This window comes from Taudactylus pleione, unplaced genomic scaffold (assembly GCF_031769625.1).
Source record: "Taudactylus pleione unplaced genomic scaffold, aTauple2 ptg000632l, whole genome shotgun sequence".
Lineage (NCBI taxonomy): Eukaryota > Metazoa > Chordata > Amphibia > Anura > Myobatrachidae > Taudactylus > Taudactylus pleione.
Genome location: NW_028285034.1, coordinates 1,473,689 through 1,499,245, shown reverse-complemented (window position 1 = coordinate 1,499,245; position 25,557 = coordinate 1,473,689). Strand labels below are relative to the sequence as shown.

Genomic DNA, 25,557 nt, shown 5'->3' with positions numbered 1-25,557 from the left:
GAGATAGGAGAAGCCTCTGGGTAAGAGATAGGAGAAGCCTCTGGGTAAAAGATAGGAGAAGCCTCTGGTAGGAGATACGAGATGCCTCTGGTAAGAGATAGGAAAAGCCTCTGGGTTAGAGATAGGAGAAGCCTCTAGGTAAGAGATAGGAGAAGCCCCTGGGTAAGAGATACGAGAAGCCTCTAGGTAAGAGATAGAAGAAACTTCTGGGTAAGAGATAGGAGGATCCTCTGGGTAAGAGATAGGAGAAACCTCTGGGTAAGAGATAGGAGAATCCTCCAGGTAAGAGATAGGACAAACCTCTGGGTAAGAGAAAGGAGAAGCCTCTCGGTAAGAGATAGGAGAAGCTCCTGGGTAAGAGATAGGAGAAGCCTCTAGGTAAGAGATAGGAGAAACCTCTGGGTAAGAGTTAGGAGAAGCCTCTGGGTAAGAGATAGTAGAAGCCCCTGGGTAAGAGATAGTAGAAGCCTCTGGGTAAGAGATAGGAGGAGCCTCTGGGTAAGAGATAGGAGGAGCCTCTGGGTAAGAGATAGGAGGAGCCTCTTGGGTAAGAGATAGGAGGAGCCTGTGGGTAAGAGATAGGAGGAGCCTGTGGGTAAGAGATATGAGAAGTCTCTGGGTAAGAGATAGGAGAAGCCTCTGGGTAATAGATAGGAGGAGCCTCTGTGTAAGAGACAGGAGAAGTCTCTGGGTAAGAGATAGGAGATGCTCCTGGGTAAGAGATAGGAGAAGCCTCTGGGTAAGAGTTAGGAGAAGCCCCTGGGTAAGAGATAGGAGAAGCCTCTGGGTTAGAGATAGGAGAAGCCCCTGGGTAAGAGATAGGAGAAGCCCCTGGGTAAGAAATAGGAGTTGCCTCTGGGTAAGAGAAAGGAGAAGCCCCTGGGTAAGAGATAGGATAAGCTCCTGGGTAAGAGATAGGAGCAGCCTCTGGGTAAGAGATAGAAGGAGCCCCTGGGTAAGAGATAGGAGAAGCCTCTGGGTAAGAGATAGGAGAAGCCTCTGGGTAAGAGATAGGAGAAGCCTCTGGGTAAGAGATAGGAGAAGCCTCTGGGTAAGAGATTGATGGAGCCTCTGGGTAAAAGATTGGAGGAGCCTCTGGGTAAGAGATAGGAGACGCCTCTGGTTAAGAGATAGGAGAAGCCACTGGGTAAGAAATAGAAGAAGACCCTGGGTAAGAGATAGGAGAAGCCTCTGGGTAAGAGATTGGAAAAGCACCTGGGTAATTGATTGGAGAAGCTCCTGGTTAAGAGATAGGAGAAGCCTCTGGGTAAGAGATAGGAGAAGCATCTGGGTAAGAGATAGGAGGAGACCCTGGGTAAGAGATAGGAGAAGCCTCTGGGTAAGAGATAGGAGAAGCCTCTGGGGAAGAGATAGGAGATGCCTCTGGGTAAGAGATTGATGGAGCCTCTTGGAAAGAGATTGGAGGAGCCTCTGGGTAAGAGATAGGAGAAGTCTCTGGTTAAGAGATAGGAGAAGCCTCTGGGTAAGAGATAGATGGAGACCCTGGGTAAGAGATAGGAGGAGCCTCTGGGTAAGAGATAGGAAAAACACCTGGGTAAGAGATAGCAGAAGCTCCTGGGTAAGAGATAGGAGTAGTCTCTGGGTAAGAGATAGGAGAAGCCCCAGGGTAAGAGATAAGATAAGCTCCTGGGTAAGAGATAGGAGAAGCCCCTGGGTAAGAGATAGGAGGAGCCCCTGGGTAAGAGATAGGAAAGCCGCTGGGTAAGAGATAGGAGAAGCATCTGGGTAAGAGATTAAAGGAGCCTCTGGTAAGAGATTGGAGGAGCCTCTGGGTAAGAGATAGGAGAAGCCTCTGGTTAAGAGATAGGAGAAGCCTCTGGGTAAGAGATAGAAGGAGACCATGGGTAAGAGACAGGAGAAGCCCCAGGGTAAGAGATAAGATAAGCTCCTGGGTAAGAGATAGGAGAAGCCTCTGGGTAAGAGATAGGAGGAGCCCCTGGGTAAGAGATAGGAAAGCCGCTGGGTAAGAGATAGGAGAAGCATCTGGGTAAGAGATAGTAGAAGCCTCTGGGTAAGAGATAGGAGAAGCATCTGGGTAAGAGATAGGAGGAGCCCCTGGCTAAGAGCTTGGAGAAACTCTTGGATAAGAGCGAGGAGAAGCCTCTGGGTAAGAGATAGGAGAAGCCTCTGGGTTACAGATAGGAGAAGAATCTGGGTAAGAGAAAGGAGAAGCTTCTAGGTAAGAGATAGGAGAAGTCCCTGGGTAAGAGATAGTAGAAGCTCCTGAGTAAGAGATTGAAGCCTCTGGGTAAGAGATAGAAGAAGCCTCTGGGTAAGAGATAGGAGAAGCCTCTTGGTAAGAGATAGGAGAAGCCCCATGGTAAGAGATAGGAGAAGCCTCTGGGTAAGATATAGGAGAAGCCCCTGGGAAAGAGATAAAGAGATAGGAGTTGCCTCTGGGTAAGAGATAGGAGATGCCTCTAGGTAAGAGATAGGAAAAGCATCTGGGTAAGAGATAGGGTAAGCTCCTGGGTAAGAGATAGGAGAAGCCTCAGGGTAATAGATAGGAGAAGTCTCTGGGTAAGAGATAGGAGAAATCTCTGGGTAAGAGATAGGAGAAGCCTCTGGGTAATAGATAGGAGGAGCCTCTGGGTAAGAGACAGGAGAAGTCTCTGGGTAAGAGACAGGAGAAGTCTCTGGGTAAGAGATAGGAGAAGCCCTTGGGTAAGAGATAGGAGAAGCCCATGGGTAAGAGATAGGAGAAGCCTCTGGGTAAGAGATAGGAGGAGCCTCTGGGTAAGAGATAGGAGAAGCTTCTGGATAAGGGATAGGAGAAGCCTCTTGGTAAGTGATAGGAGGAGCCCTTTGGTAAGAGATAGGAGAAGCCTCTGGGTAAGAGATAGTAGAAAAATCTGGGTAAGGGATAGGGGGAGCCTCTGGGTAAGAGATAGTAGAAGTCCCTGGGTAAGAGATAGGAGAAGCCCCTGGGTAAGAGATAGGAGGAGCCTCTGGGTAAGAGATAGGAAAAGCCTCTGTGTAAGAGATAAGAAAAGCCTTTAGGTAAGAGACAGGAGAAGCCGTTTGGTAAGAGATAGGAGAAGCCCCTGGGCAAGAGATAGGAGAAGCCTCTGGGTAAGAGATAGAAGCCCCTTGGTAAGAGATAGGAGAAGCCCCTTGGTAAGAGATAGGAGGTGCCTCTGGGTAAGAGATAGGTAAAGCCTCTGGGTAAGAGATAAGAAAAGCCTCTAGGTAAGAGATAGGAGAAGCCCTTGGGTAAGAGATAGGAGAAGCCTCTGGGTAAGAGACAGGAGAATCCCCTGGGTAAGAGATAGAAGCCCCAGGGTAATAGATAGGAGAAGCCTCTGGGTAAGAGATAGGAGGAGCCTCTGGGTAAGAGATAGTAGAAGCCCCTGGGTAAGAGATAGGAGAAGCCTCTGGGTAAGAGATAGGAGAAGCCTCTGGGTAAAAGATAGGAGAAGCCTCTGGTAGGAGATACGAGATGCCTCTGGTAAGAGATAGGAAAAGCCTCTGGGTTAGAGATAGGAGAAGCCTCTAGGTAAGAGATAGGAGAAGCCCCTGGGTAAGAGATACGAGAAGACTCTAGGTAAGAGATAGAAGAAACTTCTGGGTAAGAGATAGGAGGATCCTCTGGGTAAGAGATAGGAGAAACCTCTGGGTAAGAGATAGGAGAAGCCTCCAGGTAAGAGATAGGACAAACCTCTGGGTAAGAGAAAGGAGAAGCCTCTGGGTAAGAGATCGGAGAAGCTCCTGGGTAAGAGATAGGAGAAGCCTCTAGGTAAGAGATAGGAGAAACCTCTGGGTAAGAGATAGGAGAAGCCTCTGGGTAAGAGATAGTAGAAGCCCCTGGGTAAGAGATAGTAGAAGCCTCTGGGTAAGAGATAGGAGGAGCCTCTGGGTAAGAGATAGGAGGAGCCTCTGGGTAAGAGATAGGAGGAGCCTCTGGGGTAAGAGATAGGAGGAGCCTGTGGGTAAGAGATAGGAGGAGCCTGTGGGTAAGAGATATGAGAAGTCTCTGGGTAAGAGATAGGAGAAGCCTCTGGGTAATAGATAGGAGGAGCCTCTGTGTGAGAGACAGGAGAAGTCTCTGGGTAAGAGATAGGAGAAGCTCCTGGGTAAGAGATAGGAGAAGCCTCTGGGTAAGAGTTAGGAGAAGCCCCTGGGTAAGAGATAGGAGAAGCCTCTGGGTTAGAGATAGGAGAAGCCCCTGGGTAAGAGATAGGAGAAGCCCCTGGGTAAGAAATAGGAGTTGCCTCTGGGTAAGAGATAGGAGAAGCCCCTGGGTAAGAGATAGGATAAGCTCCTGGGTAAGAGATAGGAGCAGCCTCTGGGTAAGAGATAGAAGGAGCCCCTGGGTAAGAGATAGGAGAAGCCTCTGGGTAAGAGATAGGAGAAGCCTCTGGGAAAGAGATAGGAGAAGCCTCTGGGTAAGAGATAGGAGAAGCCTCTGGGTAAGAGATTGATGGAGCCTCTGGGTAAAAGATTGGAGGAGCCTCTGGGTAAGAGATAGGAGACGCCTCTGGTTAAGAGATAGGAGAAGCCACTGGGTAAGAAATAGAAGAAGACCCTGGGTAAGAGATAGGAGAAGCCTCTGGGTAAGAGATAGGAGAAGCATCTGGGTAAGAGATAGGAGGAGACCCTGGGTAAGAGATAGGAGAAGCCTCTGGGTAAGAGATAGGAGAAGCCTCTGGAGAAGAGATAGGAGATGCCTCTGGGTAAGAGATTGATGGAGCCTCTTGGTAAGAGATTGGAGGAGCCTCTGGGTAAGAGATAGGAGAATTCTCTGGTTAAGAGATAGGAGAAGCCTCTGGGTAAGAGATAGATGGAGACCCTGGGTAAGAGATAGGAGGAGCCTCTGGGTAAGAGATAGGAAAAACACCTGGGTAAGAGATAGCAGAAGCTCCTGGGTAAGAGATAGGAGACGCCTCTGGGTAAGAGATAGGAGTAGTCTCTGGGTAAGAGATAGGAGAAGCCCCAGGGTAAGAGATAAGATAAGCTCCTGGGTAAGAGATAGGAGAAGCACCTGGGTAAGAGATAGGAGGAGCCCCTGGGTAAGAGATAGGAAAGCCGCTGGGTAAGAGATAGGAGAAGCATCTGGGTAAGAGATTGAAGGAGCCTCTGGTAAGAGATTGGAGGAGCCTCTGGGTAAGAGATAGGAGAATCCTCTGGTTAAGAGATAGGAGAAGCCTCTGGGTAAGAGATAGAAGGAGACCATGGGTAAGAGACAGGAGAAGCCCCAGGGTAAGAGATAAGATAAGCTCCTGGGTAAGAGATAGGAGAAGCCTCTTGGTAAGAGATAGGAGGAGCCCCTGGGTAAGAGATAGGAAAGCCGCTGGGTAAGAGATAGGAGAAGCATCTGGGTAAGAGATAGTAGAAGCCTCTGGGTAAGAGATAGGAGAAGCATCTGGGTAAGAGATAGGAGGAGCCCCTGGCTAAGAGCTTGGAGAAACTCTTGGATAAGAGCGAGGAGAAGCCTCTGGGTAAGAGATAGGAGAAGCCTCTGGGTTACAGATAGGAGAAGAATCTGGGTAAGAGAAAGGAGAAGCTTCTAGGTAAGAGATAGGAGAAGTCCCTGGGTAAGAGATAGTAGAAGCTCCTGAGTAAGAGATTGAAGCCTCTGGGTAAGAGATAGGAGAAGCCTCTGGGTAAGAGATAGGAGAAGCCTCTGGGTAAGAGATTGATGGAGCCTCTGGGTAAAAGATTGGAGGAGCCTCTGGGTAAGAGATAGGAGACGCCTCTGGTTAAGAGATAGGAGAAGCCACTGGGTAAGAAATAGAAGAAGACCCTGGGTAAGAGATAGGAGAAGCCTCTGGGTAAGAGATTGGAAAAGCACCTGGGTAATTGATTGGAGAAGCTCCTGGGTAAGAGATAGGAGAAGCCTCTGGGTAAGAGATAGGAGAAGCATCTGGGTAAGAGATAGGAGGAGACCCTGTGTAAGAGATAGGAGAAGCCTCTGGGTAAGAGATAGGAGAAGCCTCTGGGGAAGAGATAGGAGAAGCCTCTGGGTAAGAGATTGATGGAGCCTCTTGGTAAGAGATTGGAGGAGCCTCTGGGTAAGAGATAGGAGAAGTCTCTGGTTAAGAGATAGGAGAAGCCTCTGGGTAAGAGATAGATGGAGACCCTGGGTAAGAGATAGGAGGAGCCTCTGGGTAAGAGATAGGAAAAACACCTGGGTAAGAGATAGCAGAAGCTCCTGGGTAAGAGATAGGAGATGCCTCTGGGTAAGAGATAGGAGATGCCTCTGGGTAAGAGATAGGAGTAGTCTCTGGGTAAGAGATAGTAGAAGCCTCTGGGTAAGAGATAGGAGAAGCATCTGGGTAAGAGATAGGAGGAGCCCCTGGCTAAGAGCTTGGAGAAACTCTTGGATAAGAGCGAGGAGAAGCCTCTGGGTAAGAGATAGGAGAAGCCTCTGGGTTACAGATAGGAGAAGAATCTGGGTAAGAGAAAGGAGAAGCTTCTAGGTAAGAGATAGGAGAAGTCCCTGGGTAAGAGATAGTAGAAGCTCCTGAGTAAGAGATTGAAGCCTCTGGGTAAGAGATAGAAGAAGCCTCTGAGTAAGAGATAGTAGAAGCCTCTGGGTAAGAGATAGGAGAAGCCCCATGGTAAGAGATAGGAGAAGCCTCTGGGTAAGAGATAGTAGAAGCCCCTGGGTAAGAGATAAAGAGATAAGAGTTGTCTCTGGGTAAGAGATAGGAGAAGCCTCTAGGTAAGAGATAGGAAAAGCATCTGGGTAAGAGATAGGGTAAGCTCCTGGGTAAGAGATAGGAGAAGCCTCTGGGTAATAGATAGGAGAAGTCTCTGGGTAAGAGATAGGAGAAATCTCTGGGTAAGAGATAGGAGAAGCCTCTGGGTAATAGATAGGAGGAGCCTCTGGGTAAGAGACAGGAGAAGTCTCTGGGTAAGAGACAGGAGAAGTCTCTGGGTAAGAGATAGGAGAAGCCCTTGGGTAAGAGATAGGAGAAGCCCCTGGGTAAGAGATAGGAGAAGCCTCTAGGTAAGAGATAGTAGGAGCCTCTGGGTAAGAGATAGGAGAAGCCTCTGGTTAAGGGATAGGAGAAGCCTCTGGGTAAGTGATAGGAGGAGCCCTTTGGTAAGAGATAGGAGAAGCCTCTGGGTAAGAGATAGTAGGAGCCTCTGGGTAAGGGATAGGGGAAGCCTCCGGGTAAAAGATAGTAGAAGCCCCTGGGTAAGAGATAGGAGAAGCCCCTGGGTAAGAGATAGGAGGAGCCTCTGGGTAAGAGATAGGAAAAGCCTCTGTGTAAGAGATAAGAAAAGCCTTTAGGTAAGAGACAGGAGTAGCCGTTTGGTAAGAGATAGGAGAAGCCCCTGGGTAAGAGATAGGAGAAGCCTCTGGGTAAGAGATAGAAGCCCCTCGGTAAGAGATAGGAGAAGCCCCTGGGTAAGAGATAGGAGGTGCCTCTGGGTAAGAGATAGGTAAAGCCTCTGGGTAAGAGATAAGAAAAGCCTCTAGGTAAGAGATAGGAGAAGCCCTTGGGTAAGAGATAGGATAAGACTCTGGGTAAGAGACAGGAGAATCCCCTGGGTAAGAGATTGAAGCCCCTGGGTAATAGATAGGAGAAGCCTCTGGGTAAGAGATTGGAGGAGCCTCTGGGTAAGAGATAGTAGAAGCCCCTGGGTAAGAGATAGGAGAAGCCTCTGGGTAAGAGATAGGAGAAGCCTCTGGGTAAGAGATAGGAGAAGCCTCTGGTAGGAGATACGAGATGCCTCTGGTAAGAGATAGGAAAAGCCTCTGGGTTAGAGATAGGAGAAGCCTCTAGGTAAGAGATAGGAGAAGCCCCTGGGTAAGAGATAGGAGAAGCCTCTAGGTAAGAGATAGAAGAAACTTCTGGGTAAGAGATAGGAGGATCCTCTGGGTAAGAGATAGGAGAAACCTCTGGGTAAGAGATAGGAGAAGCCTCCAGGTAAGAGATAGGAGAAACCTCTGGGTAAGAGATAGGAGAAGCCTCTGGGTAAGAGATAGGAGAAGCTCCTGGGTAAGAGATAGGAGAAGCCTCTAGGTAAGAGATAGGAGAAACCTCTGGGTAAGAGATAGGAGAAGCTTCTGGGTAAGAGATAGTAGAAGCCCCTGGGTAAGAGATAGTAGAAGCCTCTGGGTAAGAGATAGGAGGAGCCTCTGGGTAAGAGATAGGAGGAGCCTCTGGGTAAGAGATAGGAGGAGCCTCTGGGGTAAGAGATAGGAGGAGCCTGTGGGTAAGAGATAGGAGGAGCCTGTGAGTAAGAGATATGAGAAGTCTCTGGGTAAGAGATAGGAGAAGCCTCTGGGTAATAGATAGGAGGAGCCTCTGTGTAAGAGACAGGAGAAGTCTCTGGGTAAGAGATAGTAGAAGCTCCTGGGTAAGAGATAGGAGTAGCCTCTGGGTAAGGGATAGGAGAAGCCCCTGGGTAAGAGATAGGATAAGCTCCTGGGTAAGAGATAGGAGAAGCCTCTGGGTAAGAGATAGAAGGAGCCCCTGGGAAAGAGATAGGAGAAACTCTTGGATAAAAGATAGGAGAAGCCTCTGGGTAAGAGATAGGAGAAGCCTCTGGGTTAGAGATAGGAGAAGACTCTGGGTAAGAGATTGGAGAAGCTTCAGGGTAAGAGATAGGAGAAGTCCCTGGGTAAGAGAGAGGAGAAGGTCCTGGATAAGAGATAGGAGAAGCTCCTGGGTAAGAGACAGGAGAAGCCTTTGGGTAAGAGATAGGTGAAGTCTCTGGGTAAGAGATAGGAGAAGCCTCTGGGTAAGAGATAGGAGAAGCCTCTGGGTAAGAGATAGGAGAAGCCTCTGGGTAAGAGATTGATGGAGCCTCTCGGTAAGAGATTGGAGGAGCCTCTGGGTAAGAGATAGGAGACGCCTCTGGTTAAGAGATAGGAGAAGCCACTGGGTAAGAAATAGAAGGAGACCCTGGGTAAGAGATAGGAGAAGCTTCTGGGTAAGAGATAGGAAAAGCACCTGGGTAATAGATTGGAGAAGCTCCTGGGTAAGAGATAGGAGAAGCCTCTGGGTAAGAGATAGGAGAAGCATCTGGGTAAGAGATAGGAGGAGACCCTGGGTAAGAGATAGGAGAAGCCTCTGGGTAAGAGAAAGGAGAAGCCTCTGGGGAAGAGATAGGAGATACCTCTGGGTAAGAGATTGATGGAGCCTCTGGGTAAGAGATTGGAGGAGCCTCTTGGTAAGAGATAGGAGAAGTCTCTGGTTAATAGATAGGAGAAGCCTCTGGGTAAGAGATAGATGGAGACCCTGGGTAAGAGATAGGAGGAGCCTCTGGGTAAGAGATAGGAAAAACACCTGGGTAAGAGATAGCAGAAGCTCCTGGGTAAGAGATAGGAGACTCCTCTGGGTAAGAGATAGGAGAAGCATCTGGGTAAGAGATAGGAGGAGCCCCTGGGAAAGAGATAGGAGAAACTCTTGGATAAAAGATAGGAGAAGCCTCTTGGTAAGAGATAGGAGAAGCCTCTGGGTTAGAGATAGGAGAAGACTCTGGGTAAGAGATTGGAGAAGCTTCAGGGTAAGAGATAGGAGAAGTCCCTGGGTAAGAGAGAGGAGAAGGTCCTGGGTAAGAGACAGGAGAAGCCTTTGGGTAAGAGATAGGAGAAGCCTCTGGGTAAGAGATAGGTGGAGCCTCTGGGTAAGAGATAGGAGGAGCCTCTGGGGTAAGAGATAGGAGGAGCCTGTGGGTAAGAGATAGGAGGAGCCTGTGGGTAAGAGATATGAGAAGTCTCTGGGTAAGAGATAGGAGAAGCCCCTGGGTAAGAAATAGGAGTTGCCTCTGGGTAAGAGATAGGAGAAGCCCCTGGGTAAGAGATAGGATAAGCTCCTGGGTAAGAGATAGGAGCAGCCTCTGGGTAAGAGATAGAAGGAGCCCCTGGGTAAGAGATAGGAGAAGCCTCTGGGTAAGAGATAGGAGAAGCCTCTGGGTAAGAGATAGGAGAAGCCTCTGGGTAAGAGATAGGAGAAGCCTCTGGGTAAGAGATTGATGGAGCCTCTGGGTAAGAGATTGGAGGAGCCTCTGGGTAAGAGATAGGAGACGCCTCTGGTTAAGAGATAGGAGAAGCCACTGGGTAAGAAATAGAAGAAGCCCCTGGGTAAGAGATAGGATAAGCTCCTGGGTAAGAGATAGGAGCAGCCTCTGGGTAAGAGATAGAAGGAGCCCCTGGGTAAGAGATAGGAGAAGCCTCTGGGTAAGAGATAGGAGAAGCCTCTGGGTAAGAGATAGAAGGAGACCATGGGTAAGAGATAGGAGAAGCCCCAGGGTAAGAGATAAGATAAGCTCCTGGGTAAGAGATAGGAGAAGCCTCTGGGTAAGAGATAGGAGGAGCCCCTGGGTAAGAGATAGGAAAGCCGCTGGGTAAGAGATAGGAGAAGCATCTGGGTAAGAGATAGTAGAAGCCTCTGGGTAAGAGATAGGAGAAGCATCTGGGTAAGAGATAGGAGGAGCCCCTGGCTAAGAGCTTAGAGAAACTCTTGGATAAGAGCGAGGAGAAGCCTCTGGGTAAGAGATAGGAGAAGCCTCTGGGTTACAGATAGGAGAAGAATCTGGGTAAGAGAAAGGAGAAGCTTCTAGGTAAGAGATAGGAGAAGTCCCTGGGTAAGAGATAGTAGAAGCTCCTGAGTAAGAGATTGAAGCCTCTGGGTAAGAGATAGAAGAAGCCTCTGGGTAAGAGATAGTAGAAGCCTCTGGGTAAGAGATAGGAGAAGCCCCATGGTAAGAGATAGGAGAAGCCTCTGGGTAAGAGATAGGAGAAGCCCCTGGGTAAGAGATAAAGAGATAGGAGTTGCCTCTGGGTAAGAGATAGGAGAAGCCTCTAGGTAAGAGATAGGAAAAGCATCTGGGTAAGAGATAGGGTAAGCTCCTGGGTAAGAGATTGGAGATGCCTCTGGGTAATAGATAGGAGAAGTCTCTGGGTAAGAGATAGGAGAAATCTCTGGGTAAGAGATAGGAGAAGCCTCTGGGTAATAGATAGGAGGAGCCCCTGGGTAAGAGACAGGAGAAGTCTCTGGGTAAGAGACAGGAGAAGTCTCTGGGTAAGAGATAGGAGAAGCCCTTGGGTAAGAGATAGGAGAAGCCCCTGGGTAAGAGATAGGAGAAGCCTCTAGGTAAGAGATAGGAGGAGCCTCTGGGTAAGAGATAGGAGAAGCCTCTGGTTAAGGGATAGGAGAAGCCTCTGGGTAAGTGATAGGAGGAGCCCTTTGGTAAGAGATAGGAGAAGCCTCTGGGTAAGAGATAGTAGAAGCCTCTGGGTAAGGGATAGGGGGAGCCTCCGGGTAAGAGATAGTAGAAGCCCCTGGGTAAGAGATAGGAGAAGCCCCTGGGTAAGAGATAGGAGGAGCATCTGGGTAAGAGATAGGAAAAGCCTCTGTGTAAGAGATAAGAAAAGCCTTAAGGTAAGAGACAGGAGAAGCCGTTTGGTAAGAGATAGGAGAAGCCCCTGGGTAAGAGATAGGAGAAGCCTCTTGGTAAGAGATAGAAGCCCCTCGGTAAGAGATAGGAGAAGCCCCTGGGTAAGAGATAGGAGGTGCCTCTGGGTAAGAGATAGGTAAAGCCTCTGGGTAAGAGATAAGAAAAGCCTCTAGGTAAGAGATAGGAGAAGCCCTTGGGTAAGAGATAGGATAAGCCTCTGGGTAAGAGACAGGAGAATCTCCAGGGTAAGAGATTGAAGCCCCTCGGTAATAGATTGGAGAAGCCTCTGGGTAAGAGATAGGAGGAGCCTCTGGGTAAGAGATAGTAGAAGCCCCTGGGTAAGAGATAGGAGAAGCCTCTGGGTAAGAGATAGGAGAAGCCTCTGGGTAAGAGATAGGAGAAGCCTCTGGTAGGAGATACGAGAAGCCTCTGGTAAGAGATAGGAAAAGCCTCTGGGTTAGAGATAGGAGAAGCCTCTAGGTAAGAGATAGGAGAAGCCCCTGGGTAAGAGATAGGAGAAGCCTCTAGGTAAGAGATAGAAGAAACTTCTGGGTAAGAGATAGGAGGATCCTCTGGGTAAGAGATAGGAGAAACCTCTGGGTAAGAGATAGGAGAAGCCTCCAGGTAAGAGATAGGAGAAACCTCTGGCTAAGAGATAGGAGAAGCCTCTGGGTAAGAGATAGGAGAAGCTCCTGGGTAAGAGATAGGAGAAGCCTCTAGGTAAGAGATAGGAGAAACCTCTGGGTAAGAGATAGGAGAAGCCTCTGGGTAAGAGATAGTAGAAGCCCCTGGGTAAGAGATAGTAGAAGCCTCTGGGTAAGAGATAGGAGGAGCCTCTGGGTAAGAGATAGGAGGAGCCTCTGGGTAAGAGATAGGAGGAGCCTCTGGGGTAAGAGATAGGAGGAGCCTGTGGGTAAGAGATAGGAGGAGCCTGTGGGTAAGAGATATGAGAAGTCTCTGGGTAAGAGATAGGAGAAGCCTCTGGGTAATAGATAGGAGGAGCCTCTGTGTAAGAGACAGGAGAAGTCTCTGGGTAAGAGATAGGAGAAGCTCCTGGGTAAGAGATAGGAGTAGCCTCTGGGTAAGAGATAGGAGAAGCCCCTGGGTAAGAGATAGGATAAGCTCCTGGGTAAGAGATAGGAGAAGCCTCTGGGTAAGAGATAGAAGGAGCCCCTGGGTAAGAGATAGGAGAAGCCTCTGGGTAAGAGATAGGAGAAGCCTCTGGGTAAGAGATAGGAGAAGCCTCTGGGTAAGAGATTGATGGAGCCTCTGGGTAAGAGATTGGAGGAGCCACTGGGTAAGAGATAGGAGACGCCTCTGGTTAAGAGATAGGAGAAGCCACTGGGTAAGAAATAGAAGGAGACCCTGGGTAAGAGATAGGAGAAGCCCCTGGGTAAGAGATAGGAAAAGCACCTGGGTAATAGATTGGAGAAGCTCCTGGGTAAGAGATAGGAGAAGCCTCTGGGTAAGAGATAGGAGAAGCATCTGGGGAAGAGATAGGAGGAGACCCTGTGTAAGAGATAGGAGAAGCCTCTGGGTAAGAGATAGGAGAAGCCTCTGGGGAAGAGATAGGAGATGCCTCTGGGTAAGAAATTGATGGAGCCTCTGGGTAAGAGATTGGAGGAGCCTCTGGGTAAGAGATAGGAGAAGTCTCTGGTTAAGAGATAGGAGAAGCCTCTGGGTAAGAGATAGATGGAGACCCTGGGTAAGAGATAGGAGGAGCCTCTGGGTAAGAGATAGGAAAAACACCTGGGTAAGAGATAGCAGAAGCTCCTGGGTAAGAGATAGGAGACGCCTCTGGGTAAGAGATAGGAGAAGCATCTGGGTAAGAGATAGGAGGAGCCCCTGGGAAAGAGATAGGAGAAACTCTTGGATAAAAGATAGGAGAAGCCTCTGGGTAAGAGATAGGAGAAGCCTCTGGGTTAGAGATAGGAGAAGACTCTGGGTAAGAGATTGGAGAAGCTTCTGGGTAAAAGATAGGAGAAGTCCCTGGGTAAGAGAGAGGAGAAGGTCCTGGGTAAGAGATAGGAGAAGCTCCTGGGTAAGAGACAGGAGAAGCCTTTGGGTAAGAGATAGGAGAAGCCTCTGGGTAAGATATAGGAGAAGCCTCTGGGTAAGAGATAGGAGAAGCCCCTGGGTAAGAGATAGGACAAGCCTCTGTGTAAGAGATAGGAGTAGCCCCTGGGTAAGAGATAAAGAGATAGGAGGATCCTCTGGGTAAGAGATAGGAGAAGCCGCTGGATAAGAGATAGGAGAAGCCTCTGGGTAAGAGATAGGAGAAGCCCCTGGGTAAGAGATAGGAGAAGCCTCTGGGTAAGAGATAGGAGAAGCCCCTGGGTAAGAGATAAAGAGATAGGAGGATCCTCTGGGTAAGAGATAGGAGAAGCCTCTGGGTAAGAGATAGGAAAAGCACCTGGGTAAGAGATAGGAGAAGCTCCTGGGTAAGAGATAGGAGAAGCCACTGTGTAAGAGATAGGAGAAGCCCCTGGGTAAAAGATAAAGAGATAGGAGGAGCCTCTGGGTAAGAGATAGGAAAAACACCTGGGTAAACGGATTGTGGTTGGAAATCCCTGCAATCACAGGGAGAAAATGCAAACTCCAGAGAGATAGGGTATTTGTGAGAATCGAGCCCAAGACCTCAGTGCTGCGAGACAGTAATGCTGGCTAGGACAGACTAACAATAAGACGGATGGATCTACAGCACAATCAGGGGCGCTGAGAGGGGAGGTTAGCGGGTACTAATTCCTGGAGGGGCCCAGCTATGGCCCGGTCTGATCCCGTCTTCCCTCCCTCTTACCTCACTGGGTTGCGCTGAACTGCAGTGGGAGACTATTTGCTGCAGCAGCAGCAGTCTCCCCTGCCTATGGGGGGCACGATCAGCACATCCCTCACCAGCGCGCAGCGTAGCAAAAAAGTTTTTTCTTCTAAGGGGTGTGGCCTCGCCTCCCGCTATTAAGCCCACACTGCACTGGCCACACCCACACAACACTGATCACACCCACACTACACTGGCCACACCCACACAACACTGATCACACCCACACTGCACTGACCACGCCCACACATCACTTGCCACGCCCACACAGCACTGGCCACGCCCACACTGCACTGGCCACACCCAGACAACACTGATCACACCCACACAGCACTGGCCATGCCCACACAGCACTAATCACACCCACTTCACTGGCCACGCCAACACAGCACTGATCACACCCACACTGCACTGGCCATGCCCACACAGCACTGATCACACAAACATGGCACTGACCACACCCATACTGCACTGACCACACCCACATGGCACTGGCCACACCCACACAGCACTGATTAAACCCACACAGCACTGACCACACCCACATGGCACTGGCCACACCAACACAGCACTGATCACTCTCACATGGCACTGACCACACCCAGACAGTACTGGCCACACCCACGCATCATTGGTCACACCCCCACAGCAGTGATAACACCCAGGTGGCACTGGTCACATGTCCACCACTTTTCACAATAGGCCGTTGATCATTTTAGCCCCTTAATCCAACCCCTGAATTCTGACCACTGCTCCAATCATATTTCCCTTTAAATGAAGACATGTACATATGTAATATTCATAAGTCAGGCCCCCATTTATCAATGATGCATAAACCCATTGCACTCACTAAAGGGGTTATATCATCCTTTCTGTATTTAGCAAACAGCGGTAATGTAATATTACATCGAGGCTAACGCGCAGGGGAAACCCACTTATTCTGCACTTTGCGCCAAAACAATGGGTTAGTGCGCGTTATACCCCTGTATATAACACATGTGAGCACACTGCCTGGAGTCATTTACCCATGACTGTGCCCCACACACCCTCTCAACTTACTTGACGTTGGCCACACACGGCTCCTGATTCTTTGAGTTCTCCCTGATGTCCATGTCCCCGTGGGCGAATGCCACCAGCCACCACATCATGGCAAAGAGCAGCCAGCTGCACAGGAAGGACATGGTGAAGATGACTAGCGTGTGCCGCCACTTCAGGTCCACCAGGGTGGTGAACACGTCCTGCAGGAAACGACCTTGTTCCCGGATATTTTTGTGCGCCACATTGCAGGCTCCGTTCTTGGCCACGAAACGAGCTTTCCGCAGACGGTCACGGACCCTTGGTTTGCGCAGATTCTCAGCGGCAATCCTGGCCAGGACATATTCCTCGGGTATGATGCTCTTTCTGGCCAGCATGTTCCCGCTTTCATACTCCGATAACCAGCGAGTAAGGGGCTATGATGAGATCCGCTATCATCTGAGACTCGAACCTGAGGAACCAGAGAGAGAGAGAGCAGAAGAGTGACATTCAGTCCTGTATAGATTATACAGGAGGTTTATCAAATCTTGGATAGAGATAAAGTACCAACCAATCAGCTCCTAACTGTCATTTTTCAAACACAGCCTGTATCATGACAGTTAGGAGCTGATCGGATGGTACTTTATCTCTCTCCAAACTTTGATAAATCTCCCCATCATCATACATGATACACGTGTTATTGGTATATGACCACTGCAAGTCCCCGAGTTACAGAATGATGGACTTAAAACTGCTTTCATATCATTACTGTTTTTCAATTACTTTTTCTTACATTTGCTTTGACTGTTCTTTGATCCCCATGATGAAGCTATTTTAATGAAATGCACTTTCCATATGAGGGAAATCTCACAGACGGAGTTATATGTTTTGAAACCAATAAAAAAGTAAAACCCACGTACATCGCACAGAGCTGTGACCTCAGGATATGTGACAATTGGCTGCAGGCGTATGTTAGCAAACTGGGGTGAATACTTATGTAATAAACTGCTCCAAAGTTTTTTATTTTGTTTGTTTTTATTTTCATTTGATGCTGTGGAGTCGCAGTGTTTTGTGTTGATCAGTGATAAGAATTCCAGGATATATCCATTCTGATAGCATCATATAGGAGAATAATACTGTGCGTGTAAAATGTCAAACAGGGTGAATGCTTGATAGAGAGTCATTATTATATACTGTATGTATACAGACACTACATCATCAGGCAGAGTTATTCATCCTCACTGCTCTAGGATACCGCCCGTACAGCTCAGCTGTCTGCAATGGTCTCTACAACGGTATCCAGGCAGCAGCTATATGTCGTATCCCAGGCAGCAGCTATATGTCATATCACAGGCAGCAGGTATATGTCGTATCCTAGGCAGCAGCTATATGTCGTATCCTAGGCAGCAGCTGTGTGTCATATCCTAGGCAGCAGCTATATGTCGTATCCTAGGTAGCAGCTATATGTCGTATCCTAGGCAGCAGCTGTGTGTCGTATCCTAGGCAGCAGCTATATGTCGTATCCTAGGCAGCAGCTGTGTGTCGTATCCCAGGCAGCAGCTGTGTGTCATATCCTAGGCAGCAGCTGTGTGTCGTATCCCAGGCAGCAGCTATATGTCGTATCCCAGGCAGCAGCTATATGTCGTATCCTAGGCAGCAGCTGTGTGTCGTATCCCAGGCAGCAACTATATGTCGTATCCCAGGCAGCAGCTATATGTCGTATCCCAGGCAGCAGCTATGTGTCGTATCCTAGGCAGCAGCTATGTGTCGTATCCTAGGCAGCAGCTATGTGTCGTATCCTAGGCAGCAGCTATGTGTCGTATCCCAGGCAGCTATATGTCATATCCTAGGCAGCAGCTATATGTCGTATCCTAGGCAGCAGCTATATGTCGTATCCCAGACAGCAGCTATATGTCGTATCCCAGGCAGCAGCTATATGTCGTATCCCAGGCAGCAACTATATGTCGTATCCCAGGCAGCAGCTATATGTCGTATCCCAGGCAGCAGCTATGTGTCGTATCCTAGGCAGCAGCTATGTGTCGTATCCTAGGCAGCAGCTGTGTGTCGTATCCTAGGCAGCAGCTATATGTCGTATCCCAGGTAGCAGCTATATGTCATATCCCAGGCAGCAGCTATATGTCGTATCCCAGGCAGCAGCTATATGTCGTATCCCAGGCAGCAGCTATATGTCGTATCCCAGGCAGCAGCTATGTGTCTATATGTTGTATCATAGGCAGCAGCTGTGTGTCGTATCCCAGGCAGCAACTATGTGTCGTATCCTAGGCAGCAGCTATATGTCGTATCCCAGGCAGCAGCTGTGTGTCGTATCCCAGGCAGCAGCTATATGTCGTATCCTAGGCAGCAGCTGTGTGTCGTATCCCAGGCAGCAACTATATGTCGTATCCCAGGCAGCAGCTATATGTCGTATCCCAGGCAGCAGCTATGTGTCGTATCCTAGGCAGCAGCTATGTGTCGTATCCTAGGCAGCAGCTATGTGTCGTATCCTAGGCAGCAGCTATATGTCATATCCCAGGCAGCAGCTATATGTCGTATCCCAGGCAGCAGCTATATGTCGTATCCCAGGCAGCCGCTATGTGTCTATATGTCGTATCCTAGGCAGCAGCTGTGTGTCGTATCCTAGGCAGCAGCTATATGTCGTATCCTAGGCAGCAGCTGTGTGTCGTATCCCAGGCAGCAGCTATATGTCGTATCCCAGACAGCAGCTATATGTCGTATCCTAGGCAGCAGCTGTGTGTCGTATCCCAGGCAGCAACTATGTGTCGTATCCCAGGCAGAAGCCATATGTCGTATCCCAGGCAGCATCTATATGTCGTATCCTAGGCAGCAGCTATGTGTCGTATCCTAGGCAGCAGCTATGTGTCGTATCCTAGGCAGCAGCTATATGTTCGTATCCCAGGCAGCTATATGTCATATCCTAGGCAGCAGCTATATGTCGTATCCTAGGCAGCAACTATATGTCGTATCCCAGGCAGCAGCTATATGTCGTATCCCAGGCAGCAGCTATGTGTCGTATCCTAGGCAGCAGCTATGTGTTGTATCCTAGGCAGCAGCTATGTGTCGTTTCCTAGGCAGCAGCTATATGTCATATCCCAGGCAGCAGCTATATGTCATATCCCAGGCAGCAGCTATATGTCGTATCCCAGGCAGCAGCTATATGTCGTATCCCAGGCCGCAGCTGTGTGTCGTATCCCAAGCAGCAGCTGTGTGTCGTATCCCAGGCAGCAGCTATATGTCGTATCCGAGGCAGCAGCTATATGTCGTATCCCAGGCTGCAGCTATATGTCGTATCCCAGGCCGCAGCTGTGTGTCGTATCCCAGGCAGCAGCTGTGTGTCGTATCCCAGGCAGCAGCTATATGTCATTTCCCAGGCAGCAGCTATATGTCGTGTCCTAGGCAGCAGCTGTGTGTCGTATCCCAGGCAGCAGCTACAGTATATGTCATATCCCAGGCAGCAGCTATTTGTCATATCCCAGGCAGCAGCTATATGTCGTATCCTAGGCAGCAGCTGTGTGTCGTATCCCAGGCAGCAGCTATATGTCATATCCCAGGCAGCAGCTATATGTCATATCCCAGGCAGCAGCTATATGTCGTATCCCAGGCAGCAACTATGTGTCGTATCCCAGGCAGAAGCCATATGTCGTATCCCAGGCAGCATCTATATGTCGTATCCTAGGCAGCAGCTATGTGTCGTATCCTAGGCAGCAGCTATGTGTCGTATCCTAGGCAGCAGCTATATGTTCGTATCCCAGGCAGCTATATGTCATATCCTAGGCAGCAGCTATATGTCGTATCCTAGGCAGCAACTATATGTCGTATCCCAGGCAGCAGCTATATGTCGTATCCCACGCAGCAGCTATGTGTCGTATCCTAGGCAGCAGCTATGTGTTGTATCCTAGGCAGCAGCTATGTGTCGTTTCCTAGGCAGCAGCTATATGTCATATCCCAGGCAGCAGCTATATGTCATATCCCAGGCAGCAGCTATATGTCGTATCCCAGGCAGCAGCTTTATGTCGTATCCCAGGCAGCAGCTATATGTCGTATCCCAGGCAGCAGCTATGTGTCGTATCCCAGGCCGCAGCTGTGTGTCGTATCCCAAGCAGCAGCTGTGTGTCGTATCCCAGGCAGCAGCTATATGTCGTATCCGAGGCAGCAGCTATATGTCGTATCCCAGGCTGCAGCTATATGTCGTATCCCAGGCCGCAGCTGTGTGTCGTATCCCAGGCAGCAGCTGTGTGTCGTATCCCAGGCAGCAGCTATATGTCATTTCCCAGGCAGCAGCTATATGTCGTGTCCTAGGCAGCAGCTGTGTGTCGTATCCCAGGCAGCAGCTGTGTGTCGTATCCCTGGCAGCAGCTATATGTCATTTCCCAGGCAGCAGCTATATGTCGTGTCCTAGGCAGCAGCTATATGTCGTATCCCAGGCAGCAGCTATATGTCGTATCCGAGGCAGCAGCTATATGTCGTATCCCAGGCTGCAGCTATATGTCGTATCCCAGGCCGCAGCTGTGTGTCGTATCCCAGGCAGCAGCTGTGTGTCGTATCCCAGGCAGCAGCTATATGTAATTTCCCAGGCAGCAGCTATATGTCGTGTCCTAGGCAGCAGCTGTGTGTCGTATCCCAGGCAGCAGCTACAGTATATGTCATATCCCAGGCAGCAGCTATATGTCATATCCCAGGCAGCAGCTATATGTCATATCCCAGGCTGCAGCTATATGTCGTATCCTAAGCAGCAGCTATATGTCATTTCCCAGGCAGCAGCTATATGTCGTGTCCTAGGCAGCAGCTGTGTGTCGTATCCCAGGCAGCAGCTACAGTATATGTCATATCCCAGGCAGCAGCTATATGTCATATCCCAGGCAGCAGCTATATGTCATATCCCAGGCAGCAGCTATATGTCATATCCCAGGCAGCAGCTATATGTCGTATCCCAGGCAGCAGCTATATGTCATATCCCAGGCAGCAGCTATATGTCGTATCCCAGGCAGCAGCTATATGTCGTATCCTAGGCAGCAGCTATATGTTGTATCCTAGGCAACATAAACAGCTGATGATATAAAGACAGGACTGAACGTAATAGATGAGACAAAGAAAAAGCAACATAACCAGTAAAAGTTGCAAAGAAAAATGACCGACATGAAAATAGCCCCCCACTCAGAATCAGCCCCTTTGGTGCACAGCACATGATGTAAGCCCTGCAAGTGCATGTATATTGCTGCATCATATTTACCTAATTTATATCCCTCCCTCCCCTAATGGGAGTTATCTAAGATCCGCTCCCCACTTCAACTATTTGTGGTATCACATAGCAAGGGACGTGGCCATGAGCAGGGCCGGTGTTAGGGTGTTCGGTGCACCCCCCTTGCAAACTATAATTAGCTGCAAATAGTGTAATAAGGTTTTATTATAGTGACAATGTGTTAAAGTAATACTGAGGCTGCGTACCAAACATCCAGGTGTATAAAGACACCATCAAGCATAATTAATTGGTGATTACAGGGTACCTCCTGGGCTCAATAATCCACCCGCTCAGCTTGGGTCTGGAGATCTGAGGAATAGCTGTTCCAGACCCAAGCTGAGCGGGTGGATAAAACTTTATCACACTATTTGAGGCTTTCTCTTGTATCCCTTATTTTCTCTGAGGAACAAGAGGTACTGCAGTGTTGGTAAAGAAGATAGCGAGTGGACACATGCAGGTACTGATTTAAACCTGGAGAAACTGATACAGTAACACTTTATGGAGTTTTTATGACTTTATGGTTACTCCAATAGACCATTGTTGGAAAATAATTCCCCACTGAGGTTTTTGCACAAGGTTTACTTTTGTCTTTACTTGTCTACTTTTGTGGTGTACTGTGGGTGTACACCATATTAACCCATTGCAACATTTTCCTCTAAGTTGTGAAGCGCTCGGATTATTTAAACCTAAAGTATTTTCATTGTAATACCCTTGCTATTACCAGTGGCCATGGGTCTTGTGCCCACCTAACCAATTACACCATGAACTGGGTATGCTGGCCAGAGTCACTTTATTTAATGGCCTCATTCTTAGGGCCTGCCTAGCTTTAACAAGTGACATGGGCCTAACGCCCAGGGTCACTAACAGGGGGCTCAGGCCTAGCGCCTGCCTACTTGCCGCACAAACCAAGTGACCCGGGCCTAATGCCGAAAGTCACTTCATCAATGGTCTCCTGCCTTGGGCCTGCCTAAATATAAATATAGTGACCTGGGCTTAATGTCTCTCTATTTTAATTTTCTTAATTATTCAATCAATCAATCATTGTTTTTTTTTACCTGTCTTCCACTACATACTCCACCTCCATTTCCTTGTTCTGCCCTTGGGCCTCTAAGCTGTCTAGATTAATGAAAACATTCTATTTGGTCATATAGCTTATATTAAACTGCCATCCTGTCTGCCACTGCAGTGCCACTCTGTTTCCTAGTTCTGCTATATTCTTTTAAACTGCCGTGTGTTTGTGCCGCTGCTCTGTCGCTTAGTTTAGCCAGTCAGCTCGCCGCAGCCTATAGCCAATATGGGTGAAAACAATATTGTGAGCGGTGAATTGGCCAAAATAAATAAATAAATGGAAATTAATGTTATTGAGGTTAATAATACTGTAGGAACAAAAATAGGTCTCTTCACTCAGAGCCCATCGCAGGGACAGGCTACTTTCGGAGTCCCTGTCCCTGCAAGTGCTCCGGACGCTATGATCGCATACTGTAATGCGATCATGGGCACTAATATCACAGGAACTTTGATAAATGGGCCCCTAGGACCTGTTGCTGGTGAGAAGCCCTCTGGCCCTGGAAGGACGTGCAGACCACCCCTCCCGAATGACATTATACCAGAATATACAGCACATTTTTAACAGCCTAGTTTGCATACTGTATGTGATGTCCCTGAAAAATAGATGAATGGGTTATTATTTGTATATAATTGGTTCTAAACACTCAGGTCTATGACTGTAACATGTAGAAGTGATTCTTCCTTTGCTCAGGTAATGCGGAGAGAAGTAACAATACATGAATACAGTACTATACTGTCCTGCACCTGTGCTATAAGAGAGCATCCGCAGGGCGCCCGGGTACTCAGGCCGTCTACTGCACAGACTCTACTATGCAACAGCCCAACTAACGGAGGCTATGCCCACATACATAAGGGGACAATGAAGAGCAAAGATATTTATATGCTGGACCCTATGGCCAATCAGCAGCTGCGACACAAAGCTCTGGATGAAGATGGTTGCCAGTGCCCGGAGTGCCGCTACCATCGAGAAGTACAAATCTGCCGGAGGGAGCAGAGAGCCGGAGCACGCCAATGCGCATGTATGACAGGAGGAGCAGGTCTGCGCTCTATTGGGGTCTAAGGGTCTTATTTATCAACAAGTTTTATCATTCACAACAAGTGATAAAACTCTCTACGTATGTTACATGGTGCTCCAGCCAATCAGCTCTCATGGTGCTCCAGCAAATCAGCTCCCATGGTGCTCCAGCCAATCACCTCCCATTGTGCTCCAGCCAACCAGCTGCCAACTGGCATTTTTCACACAGATGATGGCTGGGAGCTGATTGGCTGAATGATAACACTTGTTGATAAATGAGGCCCTTAATCTGAGCTGTTTTCTCAGTGTAGACGCAGTCATACAGAAGAGGAGGCGGATAAAGCTGGGCCGTGGGGCGAGCGGAGGCTCAGTGGCAGAGAAGCCCGTGGATTCTGGACATCACCCGTCCGGGATTAGGCAGCCTCCGGACAGATCTCATGATTTCCGGACTGTCTGGGGGGAATTCCCGGCTGGTAGACCGGTGCTATGTTGGCTGTAGCTAGTATTGCATTCAGGAGAGCTGAAGTCTGTGTGTTACTGTGCAGACACCTTCAGCTTCCAAACACAAACCTACCAGGTAACAATTCTCAATTCCAACTCTGAAAGGGGAGGGACCTACAGGGAAATAGGTGGGACTTTGACAGAAAATGGGTGTGGTTTGGTAGATTAGGGTGTAGGTAGAAAGGAGTGATCACATACATTGTGCATGCACTACAACATGGCGCCTCACACACCATAAATGGGAGAAAGTAGAGCTAACTGCGATAATAATAATAATAATAATAATAATAATAATAATAATAACAATAATAATAATTATAAATAATAACAATAATAATAATATATTAATAATAATAATAATAATAATAATAATAAATAATAACAATATAACAATAATAATAATAATATAATAATAATAATAATAATAATAATAATAATAATAATAAATAATAACAATAATAATAATAATTATAAATAATAACAATAATAATAATAATAATAATAAATAATAATAATAAATAATAATAAAAATAATAATAATAATAATAATAATAATAATAAATAGTAATAATACAAATCCGGCAATGTTATCACTTCTCAGTAGGGATGTGTGTTCCCTATGCCACCTTTGTTAATGCATTTTCTATATGTGGTTACTTGTCACCCTGAGGGGCAGTATGAATGGACAGAACAATGACAATTATGTACTGTACAGAAGCAGCATGGATTCTGGGGTGGGCAGACACTGGGCAGGCTCAGGTATTATACTGATGTATGGAATATAGACATCGATCACCCATCACAAATGTGCATTACGTGGAAGCTGGGGGGGGTCTTCCTCTCAGTACTCAGACAGCTGAATACTAAGAGCTCACTGGCCCTTCCTGCAGAGATTGGGCCATGTCAGTTCATCTTTCCAACCAAGGCACAGTAAGTGGTCATTGTTTGGGGTAGGCCACAAGGTGAGTAGCATCTGCTGGAGGCTGTATGGTATTTAGAAGGCCAGCTAAAGAGTATGTGGTAAGTGGCCTATTCGGAGGCTGCACTGTAATTGACCAGTGTCTGGGTGGAGGCTGCAGTGTAACTGACCAGTGTCTGTGTGGAGGCTGCAGTGTAACTGACCAGTGTCTGGGTGGAGGCTGCAGTGTAACTGACCAGTGTCTGGGTGGAGGCTGCAGTGTAAGTGACCATTATCTCTGTGGAGGCTGCAGTGTAACTGACCAGTGTCTGGGTGGAGGCTGCAGTGTAAGTGACCATTATCTCTGTGGAGGCTGCAGTGACTGACCAGTGTCTGGGTGGAGGCTGCAGTGTAAGTGACCATTATCTTTGTGGAGGCTGCAGTGTAAGTGACCATTATCTTTGTGGAGGCTGTAGGGTGTCTGATCAGCGTCTGGGTGGAGGCTGCAGTATAACTGACCAGTGTCTGGGTGGAGGCTGCGGTGTAACTGACCAGTGTCTGGGTGGAGGCTGCAGTGTAACTGACCAGTGTCTGGATGGAGGCTGCAGTGTAACTGGTCAGAGGCTGGAATATATGCAGTTTATAATAAATGCTGCAGTGTATGAATAACTGAGATTAGTTTAAGAGTCAGAAATACATTTACAACTAGTGTAATATGTGTCTGTTCCTTGTCCTGTGCCTTCAGGAGTATTTATTTTGCTTAATATATGTATTATACAGTAACAGGACAAATCCCTCTCTGCACATTGCTGGCTCTCAGCCTCAGTCACAGCAGTAACACAATGTAACAGTTTCTGAAACAGATGTAACTTACTGTAAGGCCACATTGTAGGGATTCTGGGGTCCCACCACTGAGGAGGACCGAAATAAGTCCTTCAGATCTCTGATTGCAGTCAGATGTCCGTAGATCTGGTCCCTGATTTTAAAACAGTCAGTCCCAACCCTGAGATGCCCTCTGCCTTGGTCCTTGATGTATCAGTAGCTAGTCCCTGCAGTCAGATGTCCTCTGTCTTGGTCCTTAATGTATCAGTAGCCAGTCCCTGCAGTCAGATACCCTCTGTATTGGTCCTTGATGTGTCAGTAGCCAGTCCCTGCAGTCAGATGCCCTCTGTATTGGTCCTTGATGTGTCAGTAGCCAGTCCCTGCAGTCAGATACCCTCTGTATTGGTCCTTGATGTGTCAGTAGCCAGTCCCTGCAGTCAGATACCCTCTGTATTGGTCCTTGATGTGTCAGTAGCCAGTCCCTGCAGTCAGATACCCTCTGTATTGGACCTTGATGTGTCAGTAGCCAGTCCCTGCAGTCAGATGCCCTCTGTATTGGTCCTTGATGTATCAGTAGCCAGTCCCTGCAGTCAATTGCCCTCTGTCTTGGTCCTTGATGTACTGTATCAGTAGCCAGTCCCTGCAGTCAGATGTCCTCTGTCTTGGTCCTTGATGTATCAGTAGCCAGTCCCTGCAGTCAGATGCCCTCTGTATTGGTCCTTGATGTATCAGTAGCCAGTCCCTGCAGTCAGATGCCCTCTGTATTGGTCCTTGATGTGTCAGTAGCC

The 25,557-nt window shown here is 48.3% G+C and overlaps 1 protein-coding gene across 1 annotated transcript in view; it reads right to left on the bottom strand.

Moving 5' to 3' along the window:
- The window catches only part of KCNJ8 (potassium inwardly rectifying channel subfamily J member 8), a 66,709-nt gene extending 51,103 nt beyond the window's left edge, over positions 1 to 15,606 (bottom strand). The window contains exon 1 of the mRNA XM_088454796.1: positions 15,254 to 15,606. Within this exon, the coding sequence (XP_088310922.1) occupies positions 15,254 to 15,606 (353 nt within the window). The remainder of the gene's footprint in view (positions 1 to 15,253) is intronic.
- Between the last annotated feature and the right edge of the window lie 9,951 nt (positions 15,607 to 25,557).